General features: G+C 39.3%; 1 protein-coding gene across 1 annotated transcript in view; it reads left to right on the top strand.

The window, feature by feature from the left end:
• The window catches only part of nkain4 (sodium/potassium transporting ATPase interacting 4), a 52,858-nt gene that overhangs the window by 17,189 nt on the left and 9,009 nt on the right, over nt 1-26,660 (top strand). The window contains exons 2-5 of the mRNA XM_014998357.2: nt 801-938; nt 3,958-4,038; nt 9,562-9,762; nt 21,507-21,567. Coding sequence (XP_014853843.1) covers nt 801-938; nt 3,958-4,038; nt 9,562-9,762; nt 21,507-21,567 — 481 coding nt within the window. The remainder of the gene's footprint in view (nt 1-800; nt 939-3,957; nt 4,039-9,561; nt 9,763-21,506; nt 21,568-26,660) is intronic.

The following is a 26,660-nucleotide window of genomic DNA, read 5'->3' as shown; positions in this document are numbered from 1 at the left end:
TTGTTTGCAGAAACACATAATTTCTTGAATTGACTTTCAACAATGGTATGTGGAGAAAAGTTTATATGTGCTCACTCACTCATTTTGACCAGTTAACACTTAGATAATTTAACATGATAAACCACATAGTTTTCAGCAATGCATCGAATTGTGTTGAACTCATTCACTTTGGATTTTTTCCTAAGCTAAGTAATTTCTGGTGGTGCCTGACATAAACATATTGTGACGTGTCTAAGGTTGAACAAATAAGGTGCAACTTGTTCGATTCAGATTTATTTTTTAGATTTAGTTTCAAATCACTCCTGATTAAGGGGAAATAACTATTTTGTCTGACAAGTAAAACAAAATTGAGGCATAACCACTGAAAACAGTTGGACTGAAGAAGCAGACGCAGCAAAATACATCAAAACATAGACACGGACAACCTCACTTGAACTGAAACCATTACAAACGTCAAATAATGCTTTATTCTTTCAAAGTGCGAACTGAAAATTTTGCATAATGATTGCAGTAATTGTTTGTGGAATGAAGATGCATTTATAACTTTGAGTTGTGGCATCTCCATCCTTGAGAAACAATTTATTTTTAAAAACACCTTCATCTGGAAATTAAAATGTTGAGAGCATTTTTTGTAGCTTGTTTGGCATGTACGGGGTACACTTTAGGACATCCTCAGGAAACACCCTCAAATATTAGAACAAAGGGCCTCGGATGTCAAACCATAAACAAAAATATATATATCCCGTCATATATATGTATACATATATTATCTAATAATCTTATGTCTTTGTTTTCTTCAGGTGTTGGCCTTGGAAAGACAGGTGTTTGACTTCCTTGGTTACCAATGGGCTCCCATTCTTGCAAACTTTTTCCATATCATCATTGTAATCTTGGGCCTCTTTGGAACCATCCAGTATCGGCCACGATACATTGTTGTGGTGAGTAAAGCACACTGGAACCCTACAGTGCCTAAAAACAGAAGTTTACCATTTTTATTTTTCAAATCACTCCTGATTAATAAAATTTCCCATTTTGACAAATAAATAAATGGCCCCCCAAAAAGCCCCTCTTAATTTCAAACTAAAGACAGGTTTCTTCAAAGATGAAATAGAACGAGTGATTGCTAAATATTCACCCCGTTCAAATCAGTGTTTAGCAGATTCACCACGTGTGTCTGGAAGGTCAATTCACTGGTTAGTCGGTATTCCTGGCTCCAATTACACCATTAAAACAGAAGAACACTCCAAGAAAATCTGAGAAAAGGTTATTGAGAAGGGTAAGCTAGGGAATAAATACATAAAAATCTTTATGGCTCTAAACATCCCTGGAGTTCAGCTAAATACATCATCAATAAACAGAAGGGATATGTGGAATATGTCTGGGATACTCCATGGTCAAGTGGAAGAAAGTTCTGTATTTTTTTTGGGCCGTCAGAAAAAAAACGCTAGTATTTTTTATATCTTGATTGATTTGTAAAAGTGACAAAAAAGGGTTAATAATCAAAAAGGGGGGCATGTTTTTTTTGTTTTTTTTTTGTCTGTACATTTATTGGCTTCTTTACATGTAGCTAGATGTTAATTTAGTTATATTGACATGATTGCATCATGCAGATTTGTCATGTCATCTAAAGATTTATCCCAAGTAGATTTAAATTTGGGAAATTTTGGAGGCCATGACAGTCACTCATGTTCAAGAAACCAGTCTGTGACTAACTATGACATGGAACAGAACATTGTCATACTGTGGTCACGAACCGATGACCATGCTCAGCAGCAGTACTCGCTGTGGCATTTAAATAATGGTTAGCTGGTAGGGAGCTCCAAGTGTGCCAAGAACTATACCCCACCTCATTACACAACCACCAGCCTGACTTGATAATACAAGGCAGAATGGATCGGGGTCTCCATGTTGTTTATGCCAAATTTTTCTGTTACCACTTAAATGTTGCAGCTGAAATCGAGGGAACAGGCAACATTTGTTTTTTTCCAAACTGTTTTCATGATCCTGTCCGAAAGGGAGGCTCAGTTTCCTGTTTTTCGCCGACAGGAGTGGCACCCGGTTGTTGATGTCAGCTCTCTGACACCAACAAGGCATTTTCCTCTACACAACTGCCACTTCCTGGACGTTGTCTCTTTTTCTGACCACAATGTCGACCTTAGAAATGGTCAGGTTCGGTAGATCAGCTGTTCCTGAAGTACTAGTTCAGTCTGGCATCAACAGTCATGTCAGAATCCCGTCTTCCACATTTTGAGGCTCAGCTTGAATTTCAGCAAGTCGTATTCATCATTGATCATGTCGGGATTCCTTAATAAAAGGAGCTGCTGCCATTGTAATTGGCTTTTTCAATATTTGTGTTAACCAGGAATTGAACAAGTGCGCATAACAAGTGGGCTGAGTGTTTTCCTGACGTTTTTTATTCATGTTTTTCTTTGTGTTTTTCAAACAGTGCTGCATTAGTACTAAGCTCTCAGTCTGTGTGCATGGAGTTCTGTAGGTTTTGTCACTTTCCTGTGAAACTGCAGACTGTGGCGAAATGTTTTGTGGATTGTGAAATGCTATTAAATGACTGTAATCCCCTGGTAGTTTGGGCTAATTAAAGCGGGTGAAACCTTGGTTGGGGGACTCAGGAGTTAATCTGATTTAAACTTTGCTTTGAGTCCCTAATCAGAAAAGGTCATTCTTTAAAAAAAAGAAAAGAAAAAGCACATGATGCAGAGTGTTTAGGGTATACTGTGAATTATTAGGAAAGAGCTTTTATGTGCTTCAGCTGTTATTTGACACTTTTCTATTCATAATAGGCATTAAACGCATATTTTGAGCACAGATGGCGATGCTGATAACAGGAAAATATTGGAACGAGGGAGAGGAGAGTAAATAAAGAGAGGCAGGAAAGATAAAGAAGCGTACAGTGAAGCCACACCGGATAAGCTGCAGAATCAGAGGAAGCATGAGGTGAAAGGAGGAGCGGAAGGAGGGAAAGTCGAAGCTATTCTCTCATGTCAAGTGGAAAATGGGAGAACTTGCGCTAAGGGGCTTTGTGATTCAACACGCATGTTTTTTATGGCGCTGCAGCTTTGTCCTTTGCTCTCTCTCTGACACTTTAAGTACACATTTCATCATGAGTCAGAGGATTTCACAACCTTCCCTCTGACGACTCTGTCAGTGAATACCACCCAGTACCACTCTGTGTCTGTCAGCACTTGGCTGTCTGACTGTACAATTTTCTAAATGGTTGAGTCGTGAACTTCAGTCGGCCTCAGCAGTTTAAAAAGCCACAACTCCCACAGGGTTGACACAGAATGGCTAAACTTACTGGCAACGTCATAAAAGTCAGGTCATGTATATGCAAATGGCAGGTTTCTGTCTGTATACAGTAGGTCCCAAATGTGCACAGGTACCTCTGAAAAACTGTGTTTTCTTTGCTTGGTTTTGTGATGTCAAAAAACAGAACCATGATAAATTATTCCAGAACATTTTCCGCCTTGTGTCCTCTTACGTACAACTGGAAAATAAACCAATATGAGAAGATATGCAATAATCTGCTTTTAAAAGTGTTAACTCCATTAAATTAAAACTAATTTATATTTTTTATTTAGTTTGAGCATTCAGTGTTATGGGGTTCACAACCAACATGACCTGCAGGTCTGATCAACTTGAAATAGTCTTTTAATCTCTGCTGCTGCAGATGTCTACGCTTTTTTCCCCCCCGCTACATCACACTTTTGTTTTTTTCATTTCACTTGTATAAAAAGTTTTAAAATGACTTATCGTGGTCTCAATTTTTTTATAATCATGATTTAACTATATAACATGTTGCTTTGGATGGATTCTCTCCTCCACTTTCTGTTGTTAAGAACCTAATTGATTCAGCATGTCATTTTGGTTTAGGTTCAGTTAGTTTCTGTCTGCTGTTTCTGCTAAATGTGCTGTCGGCTAATTGTTGCGTCTCTTCTGCAGTACACTGTTTGGGCCGCACTTTGGGTAGCCTGGAACGTCTTCATTATCTGCTTTTATCTGGACGTTGGAGGTCTGTCAAAGGTGAGATTTCTAACATTTTTGTAAGGCTTTTACCTCGTCATATTAGGTCATGAACAGGTCCTCTTGGTGAGAAGGTGCAATCTGCACTGTGTGTCTGTTTCCTTGAGATCGCGACTGCAAGCTCAGTGAGTGGGGATGAGGAGCGGTGGGGTAAACATGATTTATCTCGCTGTTTTGAAGAGCTTCGAGTAAAGCTTTAGGGATGAATTAGTGAAGAAACTTAAGAGAAGATGAGGGAAGAAGTCTTCAACAACGTTCAGTATCACCTGAACATTTTACAAATCATTCAGTGATGTTTAAATGCGGTTTCTTTTTTAGCAGATCAGAATTTCAGTTTGGAAATATCAGAATGAGTGTATTTGAGGCCCTTCTTACAAAATTCCTGTCAATCAATTTTGGACAGATCCAACAAAACTGAGATTTAAGAAAGAAACAATCAACTTTGGAAATCACTTTGAAAAACCAAAACGTATTATTTAATTTTTGCTTGTTATCAACCAGCATTAAATAATAGCTCCTACAGGGAATTTCTTAAGCTTTACAAATCATCTGTTATTCTTAAGAAACAAATTGCTCTTGATCTTGCATAAACTGCACCATCAATTTAGCTTTCAGCAGAGACTTTTTTAAACATCTGACTTTGCTTAAAATTAAGTGATTGAAGTCATCATATTACCACAATTTTGCTGTCAGAATATGTTTTAAAGGTAAGTGCAAATATCTTGCTAAGAATCAGGTTAAGTGAGCGCACCTTCCTGAAAGTTTTATCAAGCCTTAAACTACAAAGTTTCTAATAAAAATATATCCGCTGATGGTTGTTGCTATAAACAGCTTCTGCATGAGGCTTGGAGACGAGGATTAAACAACAATGCTGTCGAAGGAGAAGTTCCTGTGAATTTACTTTTAAGAAAGGAAAAAAGCCAAAGTAACAGGAACAGATACTCAGAATAACCCTGACTTTATGACACAGCAGTTGTTTGTTTGATTGCTCCATGCCAAAAATAAAGTTTTACTTCCAAAAACAAGCTGAGATATAATTCAGATTTATTCTCACTGAATATAAGCTGTAGTTATAATTAAATATGATTCTCTGCCACAGAGTTATTTCAGCTTCCATTATGCCTGAAGGAATGACCATGAATATAAGTTCAGTCAAAGCAAACACAATTATATGCAGTGTACAGCATAATGAAAGTGTGACACCAGTAACTCTTAGGAATCCAAACAGCAGACAATAAATTACTCTGTGGAATTTATGGAGCAGCCGGAAATGTAATATCTCTGCTTCTTTTATGTTTTCTGGTGTTTTTTGTTGCAGATTGGGGTGTGGGATACATATTCCCCCTACCAGATTTATAATGAAGGAACATTTAACTAGAAAAAAATATATCCTGTCTCCAAAGCTCCGTTAACGCACTGTTAATTGCACATAACAATGCAAAAGTATTTGGACATTTTTGTCCTGTTAAAACTACACACATAAATCTATTTAATTTTTTTGTTTTTTTGTTACAGACAGACACAATGTTTTTATACATCAAAAATAAATTGAAACGTATGACTTGCATCTAGAGCTACAATGAAACGGTTTACATCAAAACGTATATGTTTGAATTTCCTAGTCAAAGTCCAGACATAAATCCATTTGAGAATCTTTGGCAAGACTTGAAAACCTATCTCCACAGACAAACTCAAAGTAACTAAACTTGGATGATTTTCATAGCAAGATGTGGACGTCCACATGTGCAAAGCTGGTGGATATGTACCTCAAAAAGATGAGCAGCAGAAGTTGTGGCAAATGATGATTCTGCAAAATCTTGATTAACAAGGTAGGAATTTAAAAATGCACCCAACACTTTTCGGATTTTTATTGGTAAGACAAATAATGAATATTGGCCTATTGCATTAAGTTTAAATAAAAAGCATTAAATATTTAGTTTTATTGTGAGTTAATGTGTAAAAAGTTAAGGGAGCATAAATACTTTTGATGAGCAAAATACTACATTCTCAGATGTAGACAAGAGGCTAATTTTATCTGGTTTCCCTGCTTCTTTTCTTTCTTAGTCTTTCTCTTCACTACTCCTCTCCTGTCCTTCCCGCTGATGAATATCTCACCCAGCAACCTGCTGACCACTGAGAATAATAAATTCATGTTGGCAACATTCATCTGACACCTGCTCAGACAGGCAAAATGAGTTTCAGAAACACCTTCCCGGGCTACGTGGAGTTTGTCATTGCGTGATGATCCGTGGCTTCATCGAGTGTGTCTCTGTCTGTCTGTCTTTCTCCACTCATATCTATGGGCGTGTGTGTATGTGTGTGTTCCTACAAGAATAATGATGCTTGTAGGGGCCAGCTGCTTGGGGCCGAGACTGAGCATTAACCCGACAGATGGAGCCAGCTTGGGCTCAGAGCTCTGCATATGGTGGCCAGGAGGAAAGCTGGCTAATGGAGTGCACAAACGCGCACACACACACACACACACACACACACACACACACACACACACACACACACACACACACACACGCGCACACACACACACACACACACACACACACACATGCACGCACGCACACAGACACGCGTACACAGGCCCATCCGCATAGAAAAATCAAACTCGACACTTGACAGTCCTTAGAAGAGGATTCCCCCCAACACATTATATCACGAAACAAGTGAGCTAATTCTTTCTGGATCACCTTGACTGATGTTGACAGTAGAGACCAGAGGCGGTGTATGTACCTGCATGTTTGTGTGAGCTTTGTGTTCTGGCCCGGCCTGCAGACTTAGGGGACAGGTTGTCACAGAGTCATATGCCACGTTGGCTGTCATCTCCTATTGATCTCGTATACCTTCCCCCACAGCGCAAGACAAATAGAGCCTTCCTGCTCCACACACACCTTTGATTTAAACAGGCTCCATCCACTGACCTCTTGTATTCATCGTCTACAAAACTCTGCACACGTTGACCGCAGCCGTTGCTACTTTTTGGTATACTGATTCTTGGAGAAGGATGCTTTAACCTTACTGCTTGTTTTCATAATGGTACATATTACAAAAACTCTACGTAAAAATAATCTGTATCGTTCTTTTTCTTTTTTTTCTTCTCTACAGAGAAAAAATGTGGATGCATTTAGCTAAGCACTCACTTATCTTTCATTTTCTTCTGTATTTTAGATAGTTTGTTGTTTACAACTTTAGTTATAGCGCCTACTTATAATACTGTTAAGCTAAGTATAAGTCTGATACAATGATGCACATTAGACATGCTCTGATCAATAGTTTTGTGTCACATTTCTAGTTTTTGTAAAGCTCTAACATGCCTATATTGAATTTAGGGGCTTCCCGGTCCTCCACAGGAACGACTGCAAATGTCATTAGATTTAGTCTGAAACAACCTCCGGCTTCACTCACGCTCTTTTTTTTTTTAGGAACAGCATAGTTAAGTAAGTTATTTATTAAATGTAATTACATTTAAAGCTGTAGGCAGAATCAGATGAGACTGTAACATCCATTTAGGTCCACAGATGGTTTCTTATCCCTGCGACGAAACCCAACTTATTATATGTTCTCACAAAACAACTTTGTAAATATAATTCCTTGTCATTTGATGTTTAGAGTTGGAGATAAATATTTAAGTGGTGTTATCTTTAACAACTTCTTTAAATATGAATGAATTTAAAATAATTAGTTTGCCTAAGACTAACAGAGCTACCTTGAGTCTATGATATTTAAGAATTGATTTGCGCTTGTGGGCGGAGGCGAGTACTGCCACTCCTGGCAGTGAGTTGCCAAAAACCCTTCTCAGTATCGACTGCTGATGCACTGCAGTCATGAGTGTACCTTCCACAGAGATGATTTCCCAGCCTCACAGTATCAATCAATGATATCTGTCAAGTCATTAGGCCTCGCTGGGCTACTCTGACCTTAAGTCGTCCTTGTGGACTGACAGACTGTGAGACAAATAACCAAAGGGCAAAAGGAAGAAAGTAAAAGACAAAGAATGATGACAGGTCATTAACAAAAGAGGAGAAATATGAGGAGAATATGTGGTATCACACTTGACAAATGTTAGATTTCATTTCTTAACTTCTCGCTCAGAGCCGTTTCTGAAAGTTGTTTCGACCTTTATCATTTAGCATGTGCTGTTGATGCCTATTTGTAAGTGTGGGCCGATAGGAATCAGGGATGCTTCCTGACAGACCTCTGTTCTTTTAATAATGCATGTCTTGTCACTGAGGAGCAGATGCGGGTTTAGATTGCTGTATTGGGCTATTGATCAGCATCAGTTTCTGACGGTCCGTGCACATGGGCTCATGTGGCTGCTTCAAAATGAATCTCACCATTGTGTACAAGGGGAACTAACGCGTCACATTTGTCTTGTAGCCACATTATGTTTTTAAACCTCAATCTTACACAACTAATCTGTTCAGTGCATGTCATATTCCATTTATTTTATTAACTATATATTTTTTTAATTACTTGTCTAACTGTGCTGCTCTTTTTTTTTATTTCTCTTTTTGGGGTGGAGTAGTTTTCTATTCACATTAAGAGCTGCGGTTCTCACATTAATGGCTCCCTTTGGGGGGTCCGGTCCTTCAGCCGTCCCCTCCACCCATTAAAATGCATGAAATTATTTGACACTCTGAAGTGCGATGCATCGCGGTCTCACAGAAAGTAACCCACCGTCCACACAGGGATCTCTGTTCCCTACTCGTTGTACATGCATAAACACAATTGAAAGCTTGCTCAGGTCACAACTGATAGATGTTTTATATTTTATTGTATGGATAATTGGGTGCTCCTATGTTTAATGCCACCCTGGGCAACAGCACCTATTGGGCCATATCAATAACAATTAATTAGATCCAAACAATCTGTTGCTGTTTTGTTATCATGCACCATGATGCTGCATCTTAATAAATTGTGCAGCTCTGCTCCTGGCTATGCTTTTCTTTGTTACAGCTTAGGTATACAAATCAGTGGCAAAAGTGCAAAGTGCAATGGGACGATGGTGGCAACGGTTGCCTTGCAGTTGGCGGGTTGCTGGTTTGGTCCCCGCTTCACCCGTCTTTGCTGTTGTGTCCTTGGGAATCTTAGTGTATGTAAAGGTATAAATTTGTAGAAAGTACTAAAATAATTTCTTTTTTTCTGCCATTTAGCAAATAGAAATATTAGCTATCCTAACCGAGCTAATACAGGAAAACTTTAGTCTGAACTAATGTCCGACAGAGAAGACAAACATTTATGACGTGTATGTAAGTAACTGGATTCTGCCGTGTACGTCAAGGCAATTAGGACCTTCAATGTCTACCGATAAATTAAATAAAGTGTAATAATTAGCTAAATATATACAATTGCTTAGACTCGTCTTGCGTGATCACAAAATTCTTCAATGGTCACACACTTAACATCCCTTCATGAACAACTTGGCGCACGTTCTAGATAAAGACTATGTGACTATGCCTCATAAATAATAGAAACCTCACAAAAAGGATAACGTGTTTCTTTTTCTTCTAGGAGAGCGATCTGCTGACATTTAACATATCAGCTCATCACTCCTGGTGGAGCGAGCACGGTCCCGGCTGTGTGAGGAGAGAGATGCCACAGGCCCCCGGAGTCCGCACCACAGAGAGCCACTCCTACATCTCTGTCATGGGCTGCTTCATGGACTACCAGTACATCGAGGTCATGCACAGCAGCATGCAGATCCTTGTTGCTGTGAGTACGGTAGCCCTGCAGAACAGCACAAACACTCATGGGAGTACACCAAGGACATGGCTCCGTGTTATTGGATCGTGTCACATGCAGATGGATTTATGAGCATAAAAGGCGAACATAATAGAACGGGTGGGGATGGTTTTCCAACGAGTTCTTTGGAAAGGACATAAACCTTTAAAACTTCTCTGGTGTTTTGTCTCTACCAGCCTTCCTTCCTCTGCTCAGTAAATGGGAAAATGAACAGTTGTTATGTCTGGCTCACGCTCAGACCTGCCAACAGCTAACAGGTTTTTGCCAACAATGGAAAGGCTGTTATTGTCCTCGATTTACATCCCACTGTCAATACAACAGAAGCCCTCATCCTGCCAACATTTTTTTTTTATCTGCACACACCCATGTGCATGTATGTTACAACTAGACTCATCCTTATTGGTGCCAAAGCACTTTCAGTTAGCAGAACTCAGATTGCTTTAGTTTTAGAGACGGAGATGTAAATGTCGTCGCCATATAATTGCACAAGATGGCAAAAAAAAGAGACAGACATCAGCTGGTTTTGGTGTGAAGTTGGTTTTTACTCTTCCCATGCAATCTTGGTGTAATTTAAGCTTTAGAGACCAATGGGAAGGTCTACTGGGAGAGGCACCAAATAATAAAAATCACTGAATTGTATCCTTTATTCCATCATTCCCATGAAGGAAAAGCCTCATTAACTGTTTAGCTTACTGGCTTTGAACTTGTTTATTTCCACTCTTGGACTACAAGCCTTGCTTCTGAGGGGATGGCTGCAACATTTAGCTGGTGACTCACAGGTTATTGTTGAGCCAAGCAATCACCTCAAACTTGAGGAGGGCTCATACTGGGAAGAGGAGGCAAATTGGGACTGTAGTCCCTCAGTGTGTTGTGTTATTTTCCTGGTTTGCCAATTTCCTAAACAAGTCAAATATAAAGTAAATTTAATGTGTTCATTTAATCATTAAGGTTTTAGTTTGTCATTTATTTTGTCAGACTGAAAAACAAATGGCGCATTCTGTTTGTTCTCAGAAATCAGATTTCCCATTTTCCACTATGTGAATTCTAAAATACATCATTAAGTGGTTTTGCTAATAGCAGTTAGCATCAAAACAATTAGGAAAGCTCAATAATGGATTTAGCTCAACTGATGAATGTGACATCATTCCCAAATCCACGTTACAACGCCTACGACAAATCAAACGCTCCGATAAATCACCAGCAGATTGTCAGACAAAAGAAGTCTGTTATTTGTACAACTGAATAGCTGGGAAATTGATTGTAAATTGATATCCTTTATAGATCCACGGCAGCATGACATAACAAGCCCCTGCTTTACTCTCTGAATCCGTCTGCTTGGCAAAATGGCTCCGTTACATAAATAAAGCATCAAACAAACAGAAAACAGCAGAGAGTGTAAACAGTGCATCAAAACTCCTTGATGCCTTTGTGTATGTGGGTGCACAATAAGGCTCGGTAAAAAGTTAGGCTTTCACTTTTGCTTATGTCGTAGTCAAAACATGTCAACTACTCTGGCGGACAGTTAATCAGTGGAGAGATGTCAGTAATTCAGAAGTGAAGCCTTTCAGAACTCCGCTGGATATATAGAGCGCTTTTTACCAAAGTCATACTTTAATCTGTTTTTTCAACTAAGATTTCTTCTCCAAAAAGAACTTACTTTATATCAGTTGTGCTCATGAGAGTTTAGTCCATCTTATTAAAGCTTGTCGAGTTAGCTGGTCATAAAATGTGTTGTTTTGTTTTTTTCTCCATCTGTGGATTACGACTTTCACTGAGGAACACTGGTCCCAAAGCCTTCAGAGGCACATAGGGGAACACCTTGATGACTCTTGCCAGTCATTGAAGGTCATTTGGTACCTTTGACACACACTGAGGTGTGCAGTGTATTGGATAGTCAAGCTGTTAGACAGTCAAACAGGTTTAAATAGGGATTAATGCTTTAGAACATCGGCTCCAACCAAACGCAGCCTGTGTGTTTTTTTAGATAGAAAATGTATCTGTTTTACTTTTTTACCTCGGTCTCAAACAGCTAGTGCACCCTTTCTTGGTAGATCACACAACAACAGGTCAGGAGACTTGACTTGATTGGGTGGCGGTTGCTGAAAAATACCACATCTTCATTTGGTTTGATTCGCCGTCACACCACGCTGTTCTTTGAAGGGTTTCAGAAACATCCAGTCACAACAGCCGTTTGTTCGCAGCACCATCCCATAATGCTGCCGCATAGCCTTCCTGTTGTCTTTAAAGCTCTGTGTTGCTCCTCCGTTTTGCGCCTGCTTTATCTTCTCCCTGCCTGGGCGACACAGACCTACATTTAGTTAACATACAAATGTTCAGGCTCCGTGCATTTGACTGCAGAGGAACCTGGGGGACCTCAGGAACTGATGCAGACGCTGAACAGTCACAGGTCTCAGCTCTGTAGAATATGCAAATATTCCACATTTTATTTTTAAGTGAACTAGCCGGTTGTTTTGTTCCCATGGAGTAAGAGAAGGCATCAGAAAGTCACAACAGAACATATTAGGATAAGAATCGGAAGAAAAAGGGAGTTGTTCCTTTTGATCTTTCAGGGTCACATGGAAAGGCCATAAAATATTTAGTTTGGACTCCAAGGAGTTTGTTTCGTTAGGCTGAAAAATGTGAATACGTTAGCCAGCAATGGTGGGAGTTTTGTCATCCGTCTGCTCCAGGTTTACAGTCCAGAAGAAAGAGACTCCGACCTGAAGCCTTGAATTCAGTCGAGTCAGAACTGTGTTGTTGCTTTGTCGTGCCGCGGGCAAACGCTCAGGCAAAGGAGCTTCATAATCTACAAGGATGAGCATGAAGTAGAAGCATCGTTTTCTAACTTAGATACTGAATTATTTATCACAGAAGGGAATATTTTCCTCCATCTCTGCTTTTATTTTTTTGTTGCTTTTACTGAATCCAAACACATACACACGCACGCAAAAAAAAAAAAAAAAAAAATAGAAAGAAATCAACCTTCCTCCAATCATGGTTCTCTCTTCTTCAAAGCTAAATAAAAAGCAGCTGAGCGTCAGGTAACATTTCCAACAAGATGGAGGGAAGGACAGTTTGAGGGGAAGGACCAGAAGCAGCGCAAGAGATGAGATTCAGCTTACATCTGTAGACATTACTGGTAGACTCTGATGGGAGCAGGGAAACATGCGCGAGAGTTGTCAGGGCTGCTTGTTTTTCCCAGCAAGCAGCTGGAGAAGGTGCTCTAATACATTTAGATTATTGTATCATTTAACTCTGGATGTAGCTGCCACAGGCTGTGCTTTGTACTGTAGCAGTTCTGTTCCCTGAAAAACCTGGCATCGGCTGAAAGTTAAGGGGGAAAAAAAAAAAAAACAACAGCCTGCATCACTCTCTCATTCCATTACTCATTTCCTCTGTTTGCATGTTTTTTTTTCTCTCCCCTCATCACAATCTCTCTGCTCAGTGTCTTCCTGTCTCCTCTTTCCTCTCTGGATCCCAGTTTTTTTTTGACCCCCTCATCCCTGTCGAATTTCCACCAACTCAAATAACAAAAGTGACAGTTCAGTTCTTTTTATAAACTAGTTCGCTGTTACTTTGACTGTTTTTCTCAGTTTAAGTAGCTCTCTGTTATGCGTCGTCTGCTGTCGGAGGGGGGTGGGGGGGGGATGCCCCGTTGGTTAATTACAGACTGTGAAAGGGTCACTGCGCATTTTGTGGTCACTGTGGTTCAGCAGCATGAAAACAGCATGATCACCCCACCCATCTTATTATCTGTTTCAGAGGTCAGGGTTTCCTCCCTTTGATGAGTCCATTAGTCCCTGTTGTTTTGGAGCTCTCATGCTGAGGAACCAGCATTGTGAGCCATCGATGTTGATCTTTGATGTTCCTATTTTGAAAATAAAAATAATTTTCACCCAGCATCTGTCAGGAACATTCTCCTCTAGTACCGAAGGAGAATAAAGCACAACTATAACATTTCAGCATTTATGCTTACATTTTTTTTTTTACACCATCTGCTTCAAAGGGATTCCCAGATCCAGTGATGGAAGGAATAAGGAAGCAGCCGTGAAAAATTATTTGGGCTGTACGCAGAAGCACAGAGAGATTGAGACACGGTTCCTAATACAGAGAACTAAAGTTATATTTCAATGATTTTCTTGACCAAAATAATTTATCTAGAGATGGTCTGATGTCATCTCTTTGAGGTCTAGATCTTATATGTGAATTTAAACATCTGTCAGTGTAGTTTCCAATGCAGAAACGTCATTTGGAGTCATTTTTGATTATGGTGTAGACTCATGATCACTTCGTTAGGTATCACGTGCTGGTATTGGATTGGACACGGCTTTGAATTCTCTGCTGCTTTTGTTCTTTATACCATAGATTTTAAACAAGGCGACACACAAATGATCAGCAACTGTAACAGTTTATTCATGTATTTTCCAGATCCTTGTGTCAGTGACTTCCAAAACACTTCCAGATTCTACATGTTGTGGTAATGATCATTGATAGCTGAATGGAATAAAATAAACTTCTGCAACCCGTTTAGCCTTCCTTCTGCTAACTTCTTTTTTTTTTTTTTTGACTTTTTTCCCCAATATAATAAAATCCAGTCATCTCCTAAATTTCTGGTCCAATTCATGTCAGTTGCAGCAACATAGGACCATGTGGAACCAGTGGATGCAGTGTCGGTCTCCATCTGATAACTCATCAAAGAATGATTTCGGTATCAAGTAAAGACCCTGATAGTGACCTGGACTGGGCCCGTATTTGTTTATCTGTTTTGGCTCAGATTAGTTTAGCTTTAATATTTGCAATTTCTTAAACATATGAGAGAAACCACAGAGCAAACAGAATAGAAAGGGAACCATAAAGTTATAAAACAAGCAGCCTCCAAGACAAGAAGTGCATCTTGAGTTTGTTACAGTGTTTTGCTTCTCATTCAGCCTCTTAAGTTTTAGTAACATGGAGCTTTAATTCCCCCTCGTCTTTTTATCAAAGCTTATTTTTAACAAGTTGCAGTTGTGCTTTTTCTGTCAGCATTTGTATGCCAGCTGCACTTTATCTAATGTGGAAAATGCTAATTAATACCAAAAAAACCCCCCAACATACATGACTCTCTAGCTTGTGTGTGCGTCTGCTTTGATTTGGGAGGAGAACGGGGTTGAGGAGAACAGGTGGATGTGGTCTCTGCAGTCCCCACCTCATCAAGGGTTGTCATTAAACATGCGGCCGCCCAGACACAAGCACACACTTCTAATTTTCTGTGGGCGCTTGCTGCCTTATTTTCAGGCAGAAAAATCTTGTGTAATTAACCTATAGGCCGTCTGCACCACCCCTCTCTGTAAAGGGCCGTTCCTCTGCTCTGAAATGTGATGTTGTTTTATCTGCAAATTTCTTTCATTACATTACATGCAGAGTTCTCTTCTGACACCAGAGCCCCGATCAATAGCGCAGTAATTGGCTTGTAGCTCGATTCACATTTTTGTCACTTACCGTTGGCCATATAACAAACGCTCACAGACATAATGCTGAAATTATTATGAAGTTAACACAGGAGATAATAGTCATTTGGACTTTAATCGAATGTTTTTAATCCTTTACTAATGAAATTAAATATTTAACGCTAACATAAAGGTAGTGACACACCCAGTGGACTAACACTTTTTACTGAATGTGAGTTTTTAAAGGTAGTTATACATCTTTTTGGACCGGTGCTGTTGCTGTGAGCCTGATCTTCATTAGCCTATGCAAATGCATGTGTAACCTTTTTTTTTTCCTCACTCAGCAGCTGGTTCAATTCCCACTCCCTCACAAAGACAACGCTACAGACTTCATTTTCCTTTCTGAAGGCAGAAACACAGAAGAAGCCAATGTAATTCTAATCTTGCATTAGATTTTCCTGTAGCTCGTACATTTTTGCAAAAGCAGTGAAACAAAAATTTATTTATTAAAGTTTTTTTTTTCTATTATTTTCATAAAATCGCCATTATAGAATTCTGTAAGAGCAGGAAAGAGAGTTGTGCTTATAGTGTTTCACCAAGTAAGATCAGGAAGCAGAGACAGCTGAATAGAAAGATAACAGGGAGGATTAACGGGTCGTGGGGTCAAAGAAACGCCTCTGTTAATAAAACAGGAGGAGCTGCAGAGAGCAAGAGAAAAAAGTAACTGATTGGCAGTCAAATGATTTGGCTTCAGCGTTACAGAGAGTCACGGGGGACATGAAAAGGCTTTATGAACTTAATTAATCTGACATTAATTTCTAAAATGATCTCTGTGCTCCCACTGTGAAAGGAGTACGGTACATCGGCGGTGGAAGCTGATGAAAACGTGCATTTTTGTTTGAGAGAGACGATGAGACACCAGTTTTATTATTCGCTTTCGCGGACTCTTACCAAGCAGTCAGCCTGTGGAGTTGTCACTTGTTATTGAGAACAGTGACGTGTATTAGCTTCGCCCTATGGCAGTATACCACCTAATGGACACTCCTCTGATCTTGTTGGCTCCCTGTGGATGACACTATCAAGCTGTCAGCAGTCATACATGGACGAATGAGAGACGGAGAAGGGTTTCTTATAGCTGAGCTTTGTCAGGCACACTGGTACTCAGGGAAGTTTTCCCTCATTAAAAGAACAGATAGTAGAGTTTTGGAACATTTGGGAATAAGATGCTAAGGTGATTTAGAGTTTTAAAAAAAGCCCTGATATTCTTGTTTTGGCATTTTGTTTTGTGCTCTTGAATCTTTGCTGTGCTGTAGTTAATGGGATATTTATTTGTGTTCCTGTTGATCCCAAACAGAGAAGGTGATCTCATCTTGCAGCTCTAAAATATTCAAATCAGCTTCTGATACAAAAAGCAGCTTAGAGACCGAAGGCGACCAAGCTTCAGTCTTGGTCAGGTTCTGATCCCTCAGGTTCTGTGGGGTCCCTTCAAACTGAAGAGACTCTTGTTTTTCAATTTCAGTAAGCAAAAAAAAAAAAAAAAAAAGCTCTCAGGACCCCCATCATACACCTCCTTGGCTTCAACCCACTGTCATCTGGACAAAACAGGCTCGCACCATGAATATCATGTTCTTTTATTTTTCTCGCACGTTTCACACAATTCAGCCTGATTTACTTTGACAGAGACTCCAGAAAACACAAGTGGAGGCCTCAACAATCACCTAGACTAATGTTACATGACAAACACACCACACTTTATGCGTCTGAAGGATTGTGTGTCTGACCAGAAGGCCAAGAGTGTCTAAAAAAGTTTTGTCATTCAGCCAGTTTAATTGAGTCGTCGTCTTTGCAGGAATCCTTCTTCCACAGAAAGCAACAGTGGAGAGGAATGTTTTAAAAGGAAGACCTCTCCTGCAGAGCAAGGCTGAGCGTAAGCCGCCATTTGCTATGAGCGACCGTGGATTAACTAGGGCAATAAAAAACCCAAAAACACAGAAGCAGTGGTCCAGGACTACTTTCTATGTTGTAGAAAAATACACTTTTATGGTAGAAATGGCTCTTTTTGCTAGTTTTCTTTCATCTGAGAAAGAAACCTAGCAAAATAGTCATGTTTTAGTCTCCCTGTAACAGCAGAAAAATTCAGTAAAGTTGTCGCTGCTTTTTATTTTTTTAAAGAATAGTTTCGATAGAACTCTATATACTAGCTAAATATTGCGACAAAATTAACAACACAGCAGCCCAATGAGAAGCTTTGACTAGTTGTATCTCAAAACTTCCTTTCTCTCTTTCAAAGATAACGGTCTCACACAGATACATGCGGTGTGTCCAACATAAAGCGCTCGACCTCTTTCTGGAGCCCATAACAACAACGCCCTACGTCTACTTTACCAGACGGTCACATGCTGACAGCGACTGGACAGCACTTTGTGACACAAATGTTCAGAAGTTTTAACGCTGCAAGATCAATCCTCTCTGAAGACAAGAATTTGTTGCAAATCATTTCGGCGTAATCTACCACAAACAGCCAGATTTTCTAAAACCTGCTTTGGCTGAGACGAGAGCAGCCGTTGGAAGAGCGTTGCACATCACAGATGCAGAGCAGCAGCAGAGAAACGGCCCTGTGAGGCCCACTGGGTGGTTTGTAGTTCCCAACACCTTAATTAAACACACAATGTTGACTTTTATTATCTGCTCTATTTCGCTGTATGTTTATATTACACGAATAAGTTGCCGAAGCATTTTTTTTTTTTTAACTACACATTGTTTATCTCAACCGCAGGCAAAACAAAAGTGTGCTCAATAAAAACCCATGCAGGCAGCCACTTGCGGAGGAGCCGCACACGGACGCACGCACCGAACGCGCGCGCCCCATGCTGTTAACACCATCTTGTGTTTGACACCGGCTTTATGCATATGCTAATTCACCTCCATTTCACCACCACTGTAATGGATGGGCTGAGACCAGCAATTAGATACTGGAGAGCACGAATGTGGTTGTGAGGGAAGCTGCAGAAGATGTGCAAATTGTTCTCTGTGTTGTTTCTTTTTAATTTATTGGGTGTGACTCGTATTTCATCCAGAAATAAAACATCAGTTAAGCTTCAATAAACAAACAAATTCATTCATATAGAATAAAACTCAAATGGTTGAAACAGGAGTTCCTGTCATTCTAGGTAGGTTTCAACTTCTGTACGTTTTACATAAGTGGGAATAATGAGGTGAAGCTTTAACCCCTCCTTGGTCTGTGTTTGTGGGGAGGGCAGCGTGCCTGTCGCTCTTTTAATTGGCATGGCTCGGTGCCAGACGATGGATGGATGGTTTGGTGGAGAGACTCGATGCGTCTGCTTCAGAGTTGATGGCGGCCATCTGCCGGTGCCACGGGCTCCTCTCAAGGCTGTGTGTTTGTCCACACGAGTCCTCCTGCTATGTGCTTTCTTGTGTGTTTATGCAGACATGCAGCTACTGCGGCAGCCAACCCCCAGAAACTTTGGAGCACAAATTAGTTGTATGATTGCAATGAAGCCTGGATTGCTCTCTCTCTCTCTATGTGATTCTTTGTTTTGTTTTTTGTTTTTTTTTTAAATAGTGATGCAGCGGTAATTGATCAAAACTGACAAGTTTCCCGTTTTCTTCTGCCAGTTGGCTCTGATCGGTAGCCTGCAGGTCAAATACTGAAAGGTTTTAGTGATCACCTTGTTCATTAAATACCTCAAAACTAAAATCTTACAGTTTTCCAAATCTGTAAATACATGAACAAACAATATGTTCTTTAAAGTACTTTTTTTCTGGGGATTTGTAAACCATCGTAAAACGTTTAGGTATAATCTTTGACTCATTAGTTAACAAATTCTTTAAACTTGTTCCCTCTTATGTCCAGTATTTGTTACACTTAATTATTGAATTAAAACAAAATTTACACAAATGAGATTCTTTTTGTTGAAGTACTTTGCAAGAAAATCAGAATCAACTAACATCTGAATTGGCACCTCGTACTTTAAAGAAAAGTGGAAATCATTTTTGTCCAGTTAACGCCTGACTGATGCTTCTCTGTTTCCCAATGATAAATTTTAACACTAATATTCCCATACTTAGATTTAAGGCAGAAATTTAAATAGTACTCTGCCTTAAATAGTTGCCGTTTATCATAAATTTTTGCCTTTACATACATTTTTTCTCATGACGCATGTATGACCAAAGACGATGGTTTATTTTATTTGTAGGTAAAATATATTGACGGACAAGTCAGTCGGTCAACTCTCGACCAAACTTTTTTAGTTAACCGATTTGCTTTTAGTATTTAGTTGTAACTAATTGGCCAAATTACAATTATTTTACTAAAAGTTTTTACTTTAAAATTTTAATGACTAGTAAACCCATAGCTAACCTATCCCGAGTCATTCTGTTGACCTTGCAACACATTTTATTCCAATAAAAATGTCACATTCAGAGGTGCAGCCTCAGTCAGATCATCTGCTGATGATTCTTTTATTCTGATGAATTAGTTCTGCAGAAAATATTCTCTTTTGTCTGAGAGTTTGGGAAATGTTTTGTCAGTTCACATTGAGTCTGGAAGAAAGTTGACTATCTCTGGCCCACCCATGTGCTCCTTCAAAGTTCACACACCCATTTTATCTGCCAAAAAATCTGTATCTTGTCTTCTGGTGTTTGCGTGTTTCTTGGCCCAGTCTTCACTCTAAAGCCCCAGAATTATATTCAGTGCAGGTTGTCTTTCAGCTTCCTTTATTCTGGCAATTCCTCCGAGCACTTAACACCTTCTGTTCACACCGAGTTGGTTGCAGCTCTGGAATATAGTGGCACTGGAGAATTATCCCTCCCTCTGAGCTTTATGTATTGTAAGGATTTTACGTTTTGCTCGTTTCTTTCCACACCTTTGTAAAATTTGTTGCCTTCCCCGACAGACAGGCATTTTTTGGCTTTTCTGTTTCAGTTCATTTCTGAATTTGTTACAACACCAGAATTTCTTTAGTCCAAATCTGACGTCACGCATTAATGAGAGATAAATGACAATTTATTTGTTTTTGCATGAATGTTGGTGATTAACTTAAATTAGGAAATGAAAATACTGGATTTCTTAGTCACTTGAGCCACAGCTGTCTGTATATGTGAGGTGATTTAGACACAAAAGAAAGCAATACCTACTCCAACAGTGATAAGAAATGTGAAAATGTTCGTATGATCTATGGCTGATATTTGTCAGCTGTTTTTTACAATAGTGCCCTGGAAAAATATTAACACTTTTTTGTGCATTTTTTCCACATTTTAACCACAAACTCCTAAAAATTTTATTGAGATTTTATTTTAGACAAACACAAAGTAGAACACAACTGTGACATTTTTTATTCTGATATCCCAAAACAAAATTCAGTAGAACCAACCGCCTTCACCTATTAAGTAAAAATAGTTCTTATATATATTTTAATATTAACATAAGGATGGTTGATAGTTTTAGTTTATTCTATCTGAAACACTCAGACACATGCACAATAATAATAGTAGTTACAGTTAATCAATACTCCAAATACAAGTCAAGCAAATTCAAAACAAAGTCCAGGGAAAATAATTCATATGTGTTGCATAAATCGAAAAAGTACAGACTAAAGCTTTTCGGATTATCCGTGTCTACCTTTACGTGTGTGTTAACAGAACACACACAGAATCAAAAATTACATCCAGGCAGGAGAAGTGGCTATGACAATCCTCAGAGGTTTGTTTGAGAACTTTAATGGACAAACGGAACACCAAACTTTGAACATCTCACAAAGCACTGTTCAATCCAGAGGTTTCCAAGATTAGTCTTTAAAAGTCGTGTTTGAAATGTTTTCACAAGACATGTAGAGAAGAGGCAGAGCGAACATGCAGCAGAAGGCTTTCTGCTCCGATGAGACACGAGACACAAATTGAACCTTTTTTTTTCTTGGCCTGCACATCATCCCCAGCACACCATTGCGATGGTGAAACATGGTGTCGGCAGCACCATTCTGTGCGAATGCTTTCTATAATAAACTGGTCCGAATTTATGGGAATGAGTGTTAATTTGAGGTAAGAGGCTAAGTTTGGATTATAGTGTTAAATACAGGGCAATCCTGGAATTTACTGATTTAATCTACCAATAAATACGCTATGGTTTTATGAGTTTTACCATCTGCCCACTGGAAGCATTTTTTTTTTTTTTATGTCCTGTATTGGATTGTCTTTCTTCGGGAATCATGCAGGTTTCTAACTGTCAGCTCTATGGAGAGTAACCTCTCTCATTTCTGTGTGTGTTCACAGCTCCTGGGGTTCGTGTACGCCTGCTATGTTGTCAGTGCCATCACTGAGGAGGAGGACAGTTGTGAGTGACACACACACACACGCACGCACACACACGCATGCAGAAACAGTACTGAAAAGGAACTTTGCAGCAAAAATTGGATCACACCCAGATTCAGCCCCAGACACAATAAACGCCTGAGCCTAAAACAGTTGAGTTGCATCTTCCTCACCCACTTCCAGTCACACCCCTCTGTCTCACAGCTTCAGCTTCTCCCTGTCTCTCTCCTCTTTCCTCCCCCACACCAGCTGAGGCCTCTCACTCTTTTTTCCTTCAGTACCAAAGGGTCCATTTGTTACTTCTCAATGCTTCCATAAGTCTAGTCTGTTTTTTTTTTTTCTCTTCAAATCGGTTTCAGTTTCACACGTGCAGCCATTGCTTTGTCTGTCTGCCTCACGTCTTTGTTACTTTGGGTACATTTGAGTCTTCGATTAGGATTTTTTTCTCTCTCTTTTCTCCCCATGTGCCCTTGTTTTTTTGCTCTAGCTTTCTGAAGACTAAGCAGATCTGCTGTTGTGTATTTATAGGTGACATGACTACACCTGTCCCACCACTTTTGATCACTATGCACTTTCCTCCTGTTAGATCTCTGTCCTCGTCCTGAAGTTCTCACCATGCGGAACAATCTCCTTTTGTACTTCATATATTGGTCCAGTCTTATTCTTGCCCCGTCATGCAGTAACAGGCAGAAAGAAAGAGGGAAGGGTGTGGGAAATGACGAGGAGGTGGCTCTAAATAAGTCATGGGAAGATTGGGAACGAGAGATGGACGTTTGTGATAAATTGCCAAGCTGCTGTGACCTTACAGAGAGCGGGTCGGGGGTCCTGCCTGAGGTTAGTCGATCATAGGTCAGGAAACATTTGATCTTGGGACCAGTGGTGGTCATAAATATCTGATTTGTTCTGCAGTGACTCCAGGCTGCATTTTTCTCATGTGTAAGAATTTGCTTTTAGAGATATTTTGGAAATGGGCGTGGAGAGGGAGGTTGTGGGTGTAAAGTAATTGAATAAACAAAATGTACGGAGGTGATTTATGAGGATTTGTTAGGATTGTTTGAATTGAGCTGTTGCTGATTTGTTAGGATTGTTTGAGTCATTGTTTGAATTGAGCTGTTGCTGATTTGTTAGGATTGTTTGAGTCATTGTTTGAATTGAGCTGTTGCTGATTTGTTAGGATTGTTTGAGTCATTGTTTGAATTGAGCTGTTGCTGATTTGTTAGGATTGTTTGAGTCATTGTTTGAATTGAGCTGTTGCTGATTTGTTAGGATTGTTTGAATCATTGTTTGAGCTGTTGCTGAGCCAGTTGACTCTACAGGATTCAATGCAGCTCACTGAAAGCCTTTTGGCATTTTCTAACCGCTAAAACAATTTATTTGAACTGGATTATTGTTGACCTGAATTTGCATTTCATAGTTTTTTTTTATTTTTATTAAATAGCTTGCCATACTGTTTTTTTTAAACAAAATGAAAATAAAAATAAAAGTAACTCCAAAATGGCTTGAATTATGAATTATGTCAAAAATGACTTTATGTTTTCCTTCAAAAAATGAAAAGATAAGGTTTTGGTGTGTAAAGGTGGAAAAAGTTAGGAAGTAGCCAATGAGAATAGTTCTTATAGAGTCAAAATAATAAGTATCTCAATAATGTAGTTAAGCATTGACATTGGGAAGAAAGAAAAGAGTGAATGGGACCATTCATATTTAACAAAATTTACAACACTTTTTTCTAAGGGTGTGGAGCAACAATAACTGGGGAGGGCATGAGGAACTTGGAGCAGGAAGCAGGCCATTGTGTCATCTAAAGTTTTCCAGTGAAGTCTGAAAAATTCCTCCATGGCGTCATAATTAGTCAGTTAAATCTACTTAGTTGACTAAAATTACTTCAAAATGATAAATTGTTCCCAGAACTAAATCACATTTTTAATCAAAACACTGTCTAAAACTAAACTAAAAAGTGCTGTCAGAACTGACACTAATGGGAAGATGATGTTAGAGACTGATAGATGCTTGCAACAGAAGTTGAGGTGTAACTTCAACCAGAACTTCAGAGGGATGTTTTATATAAAGATTCATTCAGGTATTAGAATGGCTCAGTTAAAATCCAGACTCAAATTGAGAATCGGTGGCAAGACTGAAAAATTGACGTTCACAGAGACGTCAGTCCAGGCTGATTGAGCTTGAGCTGTTTTGTGAAGAAGACCAGGCAAAAAAAATTCAGTCTCAGCCACAGAATTTCAGCCATAAAATGAGCAAAAAGTGTTTTATTTATTTATTTTTTTTGTTTTATTTGGGGAAAAAAATCTCAATTATTTTATCCTTCAAATTCACAATTCTGTACTATTTACGTTGGTGTGTAACATAAAATCCCAATAAAAATACCAGAGTTCATGGTTGTAATGTGACAAACAGAAAAAAAAAAACTTTGCAAGGTATGAATAACGTTTTGATTTTGCAAATGAACTGAACTTCTCCGAATTACAGTGTTTATGTTGCTGAAATAGAAAATTCTTGTAATATGAAGAACCCTGATGTGGTTTTAGTGCGTGTCATGCAGACCAGTGTTACAAGCTGTTCAGCGGTGGTCACATTCCAGAAACCCACAGGCTGTGAGTGGTTAGTATCACCACCCAGCTGCCCCACCCCTCAACTCTGGGAAGTACCATTTAATCAGCAGTCACCCCTAAATAATCTTCCCACAGCAATGCAGCTTTAGTTGACAGAGAGAAGAAAAAAAAACTTTCAGTACAAAAACTTCTCCTTGTCTCTTTTTTCTTCTTTGTAATTCAAACATTTTGTTGAGCGCTGTTTACTTGGGTTTGTTGAAAATCATATCCGCTCTCAAAAACGGGAACAAAAATAACAAGGAAGTGACAACAAAAGCTCAGAGTTAAGAAAAAAAACAAAAAAAAAACATGGAGTGATTTTTATTGGTTTTAATTATCCCGCAGTTGTTCTCTGATCTAGACTTTGTCAAAGTGAAAGGCTGCAGCATTGCTCCCCGGCTCTTTTTTTATTGTAATCAGCCCTTTGCCTGTGTGTGCACAACAATATTTGCTCATGCAGACACAGGTGCACCGCACACACAGCACAAAGACCAGCTCGTGCACTTTTCTGCTCTCTTTTTCTCGTCGTATTTGATGTGCACATTAAAGCAAATCTCCTCACTGAGCTCACTGACTGCCTCGGCATCTCTCCTCCTCTGTGCGCCGCTCCCTCGTTTTGTGTCAGTTCCAATTCCTGAGTGCTTCACAGGTAGATGCAATATCCTCACGTCTAAATCTAATTCTGGTTTGTTTAAGGAGCCCGTCTCTCTCAGCCTGTTTTTCAATCTCAGTCTTCCGATCCCTAATGAGGTGCGCTTGTACAAAGTTGCTGGTCTCTGGTCACTTGTTATGTCAGCCTTATTAAGCACCTCGCCAGTCGATAAATCCCACAGCTGATTGCACCCAATTGAGGCGGAGGAAGGTAGAAAGAATCCCCTGGAAAATGGAAAATAAATGGGAGGATGAAAGGAGGAGTGCATGAGAGGAGCTGAGGGAAGTGTTTAGCAGGAACGAGAAGAAGGAGATGAGGCAACATTCAGCAAAAAGGAAAAAAAAGAGAGAGAGAAACAGAAAACAAGATGAGCTTGTCAAGAAGAGGGAGATAAAACAGGAATTCTTCTCACGCTGTACAGTCTCCAGGGAGAAGACAGAGTTATATCTGAGTGCTCAGACTTTGGTAAAAAGATTGCAATGAAACACTCGATGCAATAACAAGCATCATATACCATCAGCTGAGGGCTTAACCAGACTTTCAGACTTTATTAATAATAATAAGGGGGTGAGCGTGTTTGCAATGTCTCAAACTCCCTCTTCCCCCACGACTTGGAGAGAGGCTGCATGTCTGCACTCACTCATCCCGATGTTCTGCTTGTATCCCTGTATGTTTAGCTGATTTTGACTGGTTGGCTGATTTGTTGAGCATTTCTATGTATGAATTTGTTCTCCAGTTATCAGCGGCAAGCAGGCACACCGGCAGAGTGAGTAGTGGGTAAAATCCTCTTTGCAAAGTAGGTCATGGAGTTAGCTGCCTAGTGCTGGGATAAGCTCACTTCATCTCGTCTTCTAATTACGATGCCGCCCTTCATGCTGAGTCACATCAGCAGCAGACCATGGATGGATGGATGGATGGATGGATGGATGGATGGATGGATGGACAGCTTTGTAGTTTTTTTTTTTAAGCTAAGTCTGTGTAGAAGCCTAAATTCAGTTTTAGTTCATTCAGACCTTTAGAATAAATCATGTTTATATTTCTTATGGTAATTTGTTTATTTGGATAAAAATGATTAAAAGTTAAATCTCTATTGCATACTAATTTGTTATATTGGGCTAAACTAAGTAAATTTGCATATGTAATTGCAGTTAAGGATTTTAGGGTGTGGCCAGGCAGAATCAGTTGGGCAGTTGGAGTGGAGCCACACAGTTTTTTGACCTCTCTCTCTTTCTCTCGCTTAAGACTCTCTTTTGTTTACTCTATTCCTTTTGTGCAAAAGTAACATTTGTACCGTTTTTATTTTTGAAGTAAACCGTTAACCTTTAGCAAGAGGACCCAGTCTGGTTTTTTGTCGTTTTCGTCATCAAGTGGACCGAAGGGGAAGGACGGAGAGCGTCAAGCTTATGGCTTCATTATTTAGGAAACTAAGGCCAGGATGAAAAAGGTCAAATTTTGAAGATTTTGGCACTATAATATTCAACATATTTACAGGAGCGCACACACAATAAAAATTCTCATTGTTTTTCTTAATCAGCAATAACGAAAGAAGAGAAATGCATGTTTTATTTTGTATTAATTTGACAAGTTGATTCACAAAGAAGCTAGTAAGCATTAAGATGTATTTTTAAGGAACCCCGATTCTTACAACTTCTACTCCAATCAGTTTTTTATGCCGCTATTTCTCCCAAATGAAAAAATCTAATTTAAATACCTGTTCTTTACACAGAAACACACTTTCCAAGTTTAAGAAACTCACAATGTTGAAAAAAACCACAACGGGTTCTTTCTGCCAGAATTTTAATTCAACTTTGACACAAACTCTTTCACAACATCCACTTTATTAAGTGCATAGTTCAAATC

Source organism: Poecilia mexicana, unplaced genomic scaffold, assembly GCF_051168715.1.
Source record: "Poecilia mexicana isolate PSO_F unplaced genomic scaffold, ASM5116871v1 scaffold_7, whole genome shotgun sequence".
NCBI classification, from domain to species: Eukaryota; Metazoa; Chordata; class Actinopteri; order Cyprinodontiformes; family Poeciliidae; genus Poecilia; species Poecilia mexicana.
This window is presented reverse-complemented; position numbering and strand designations above follow the sequence as displayed.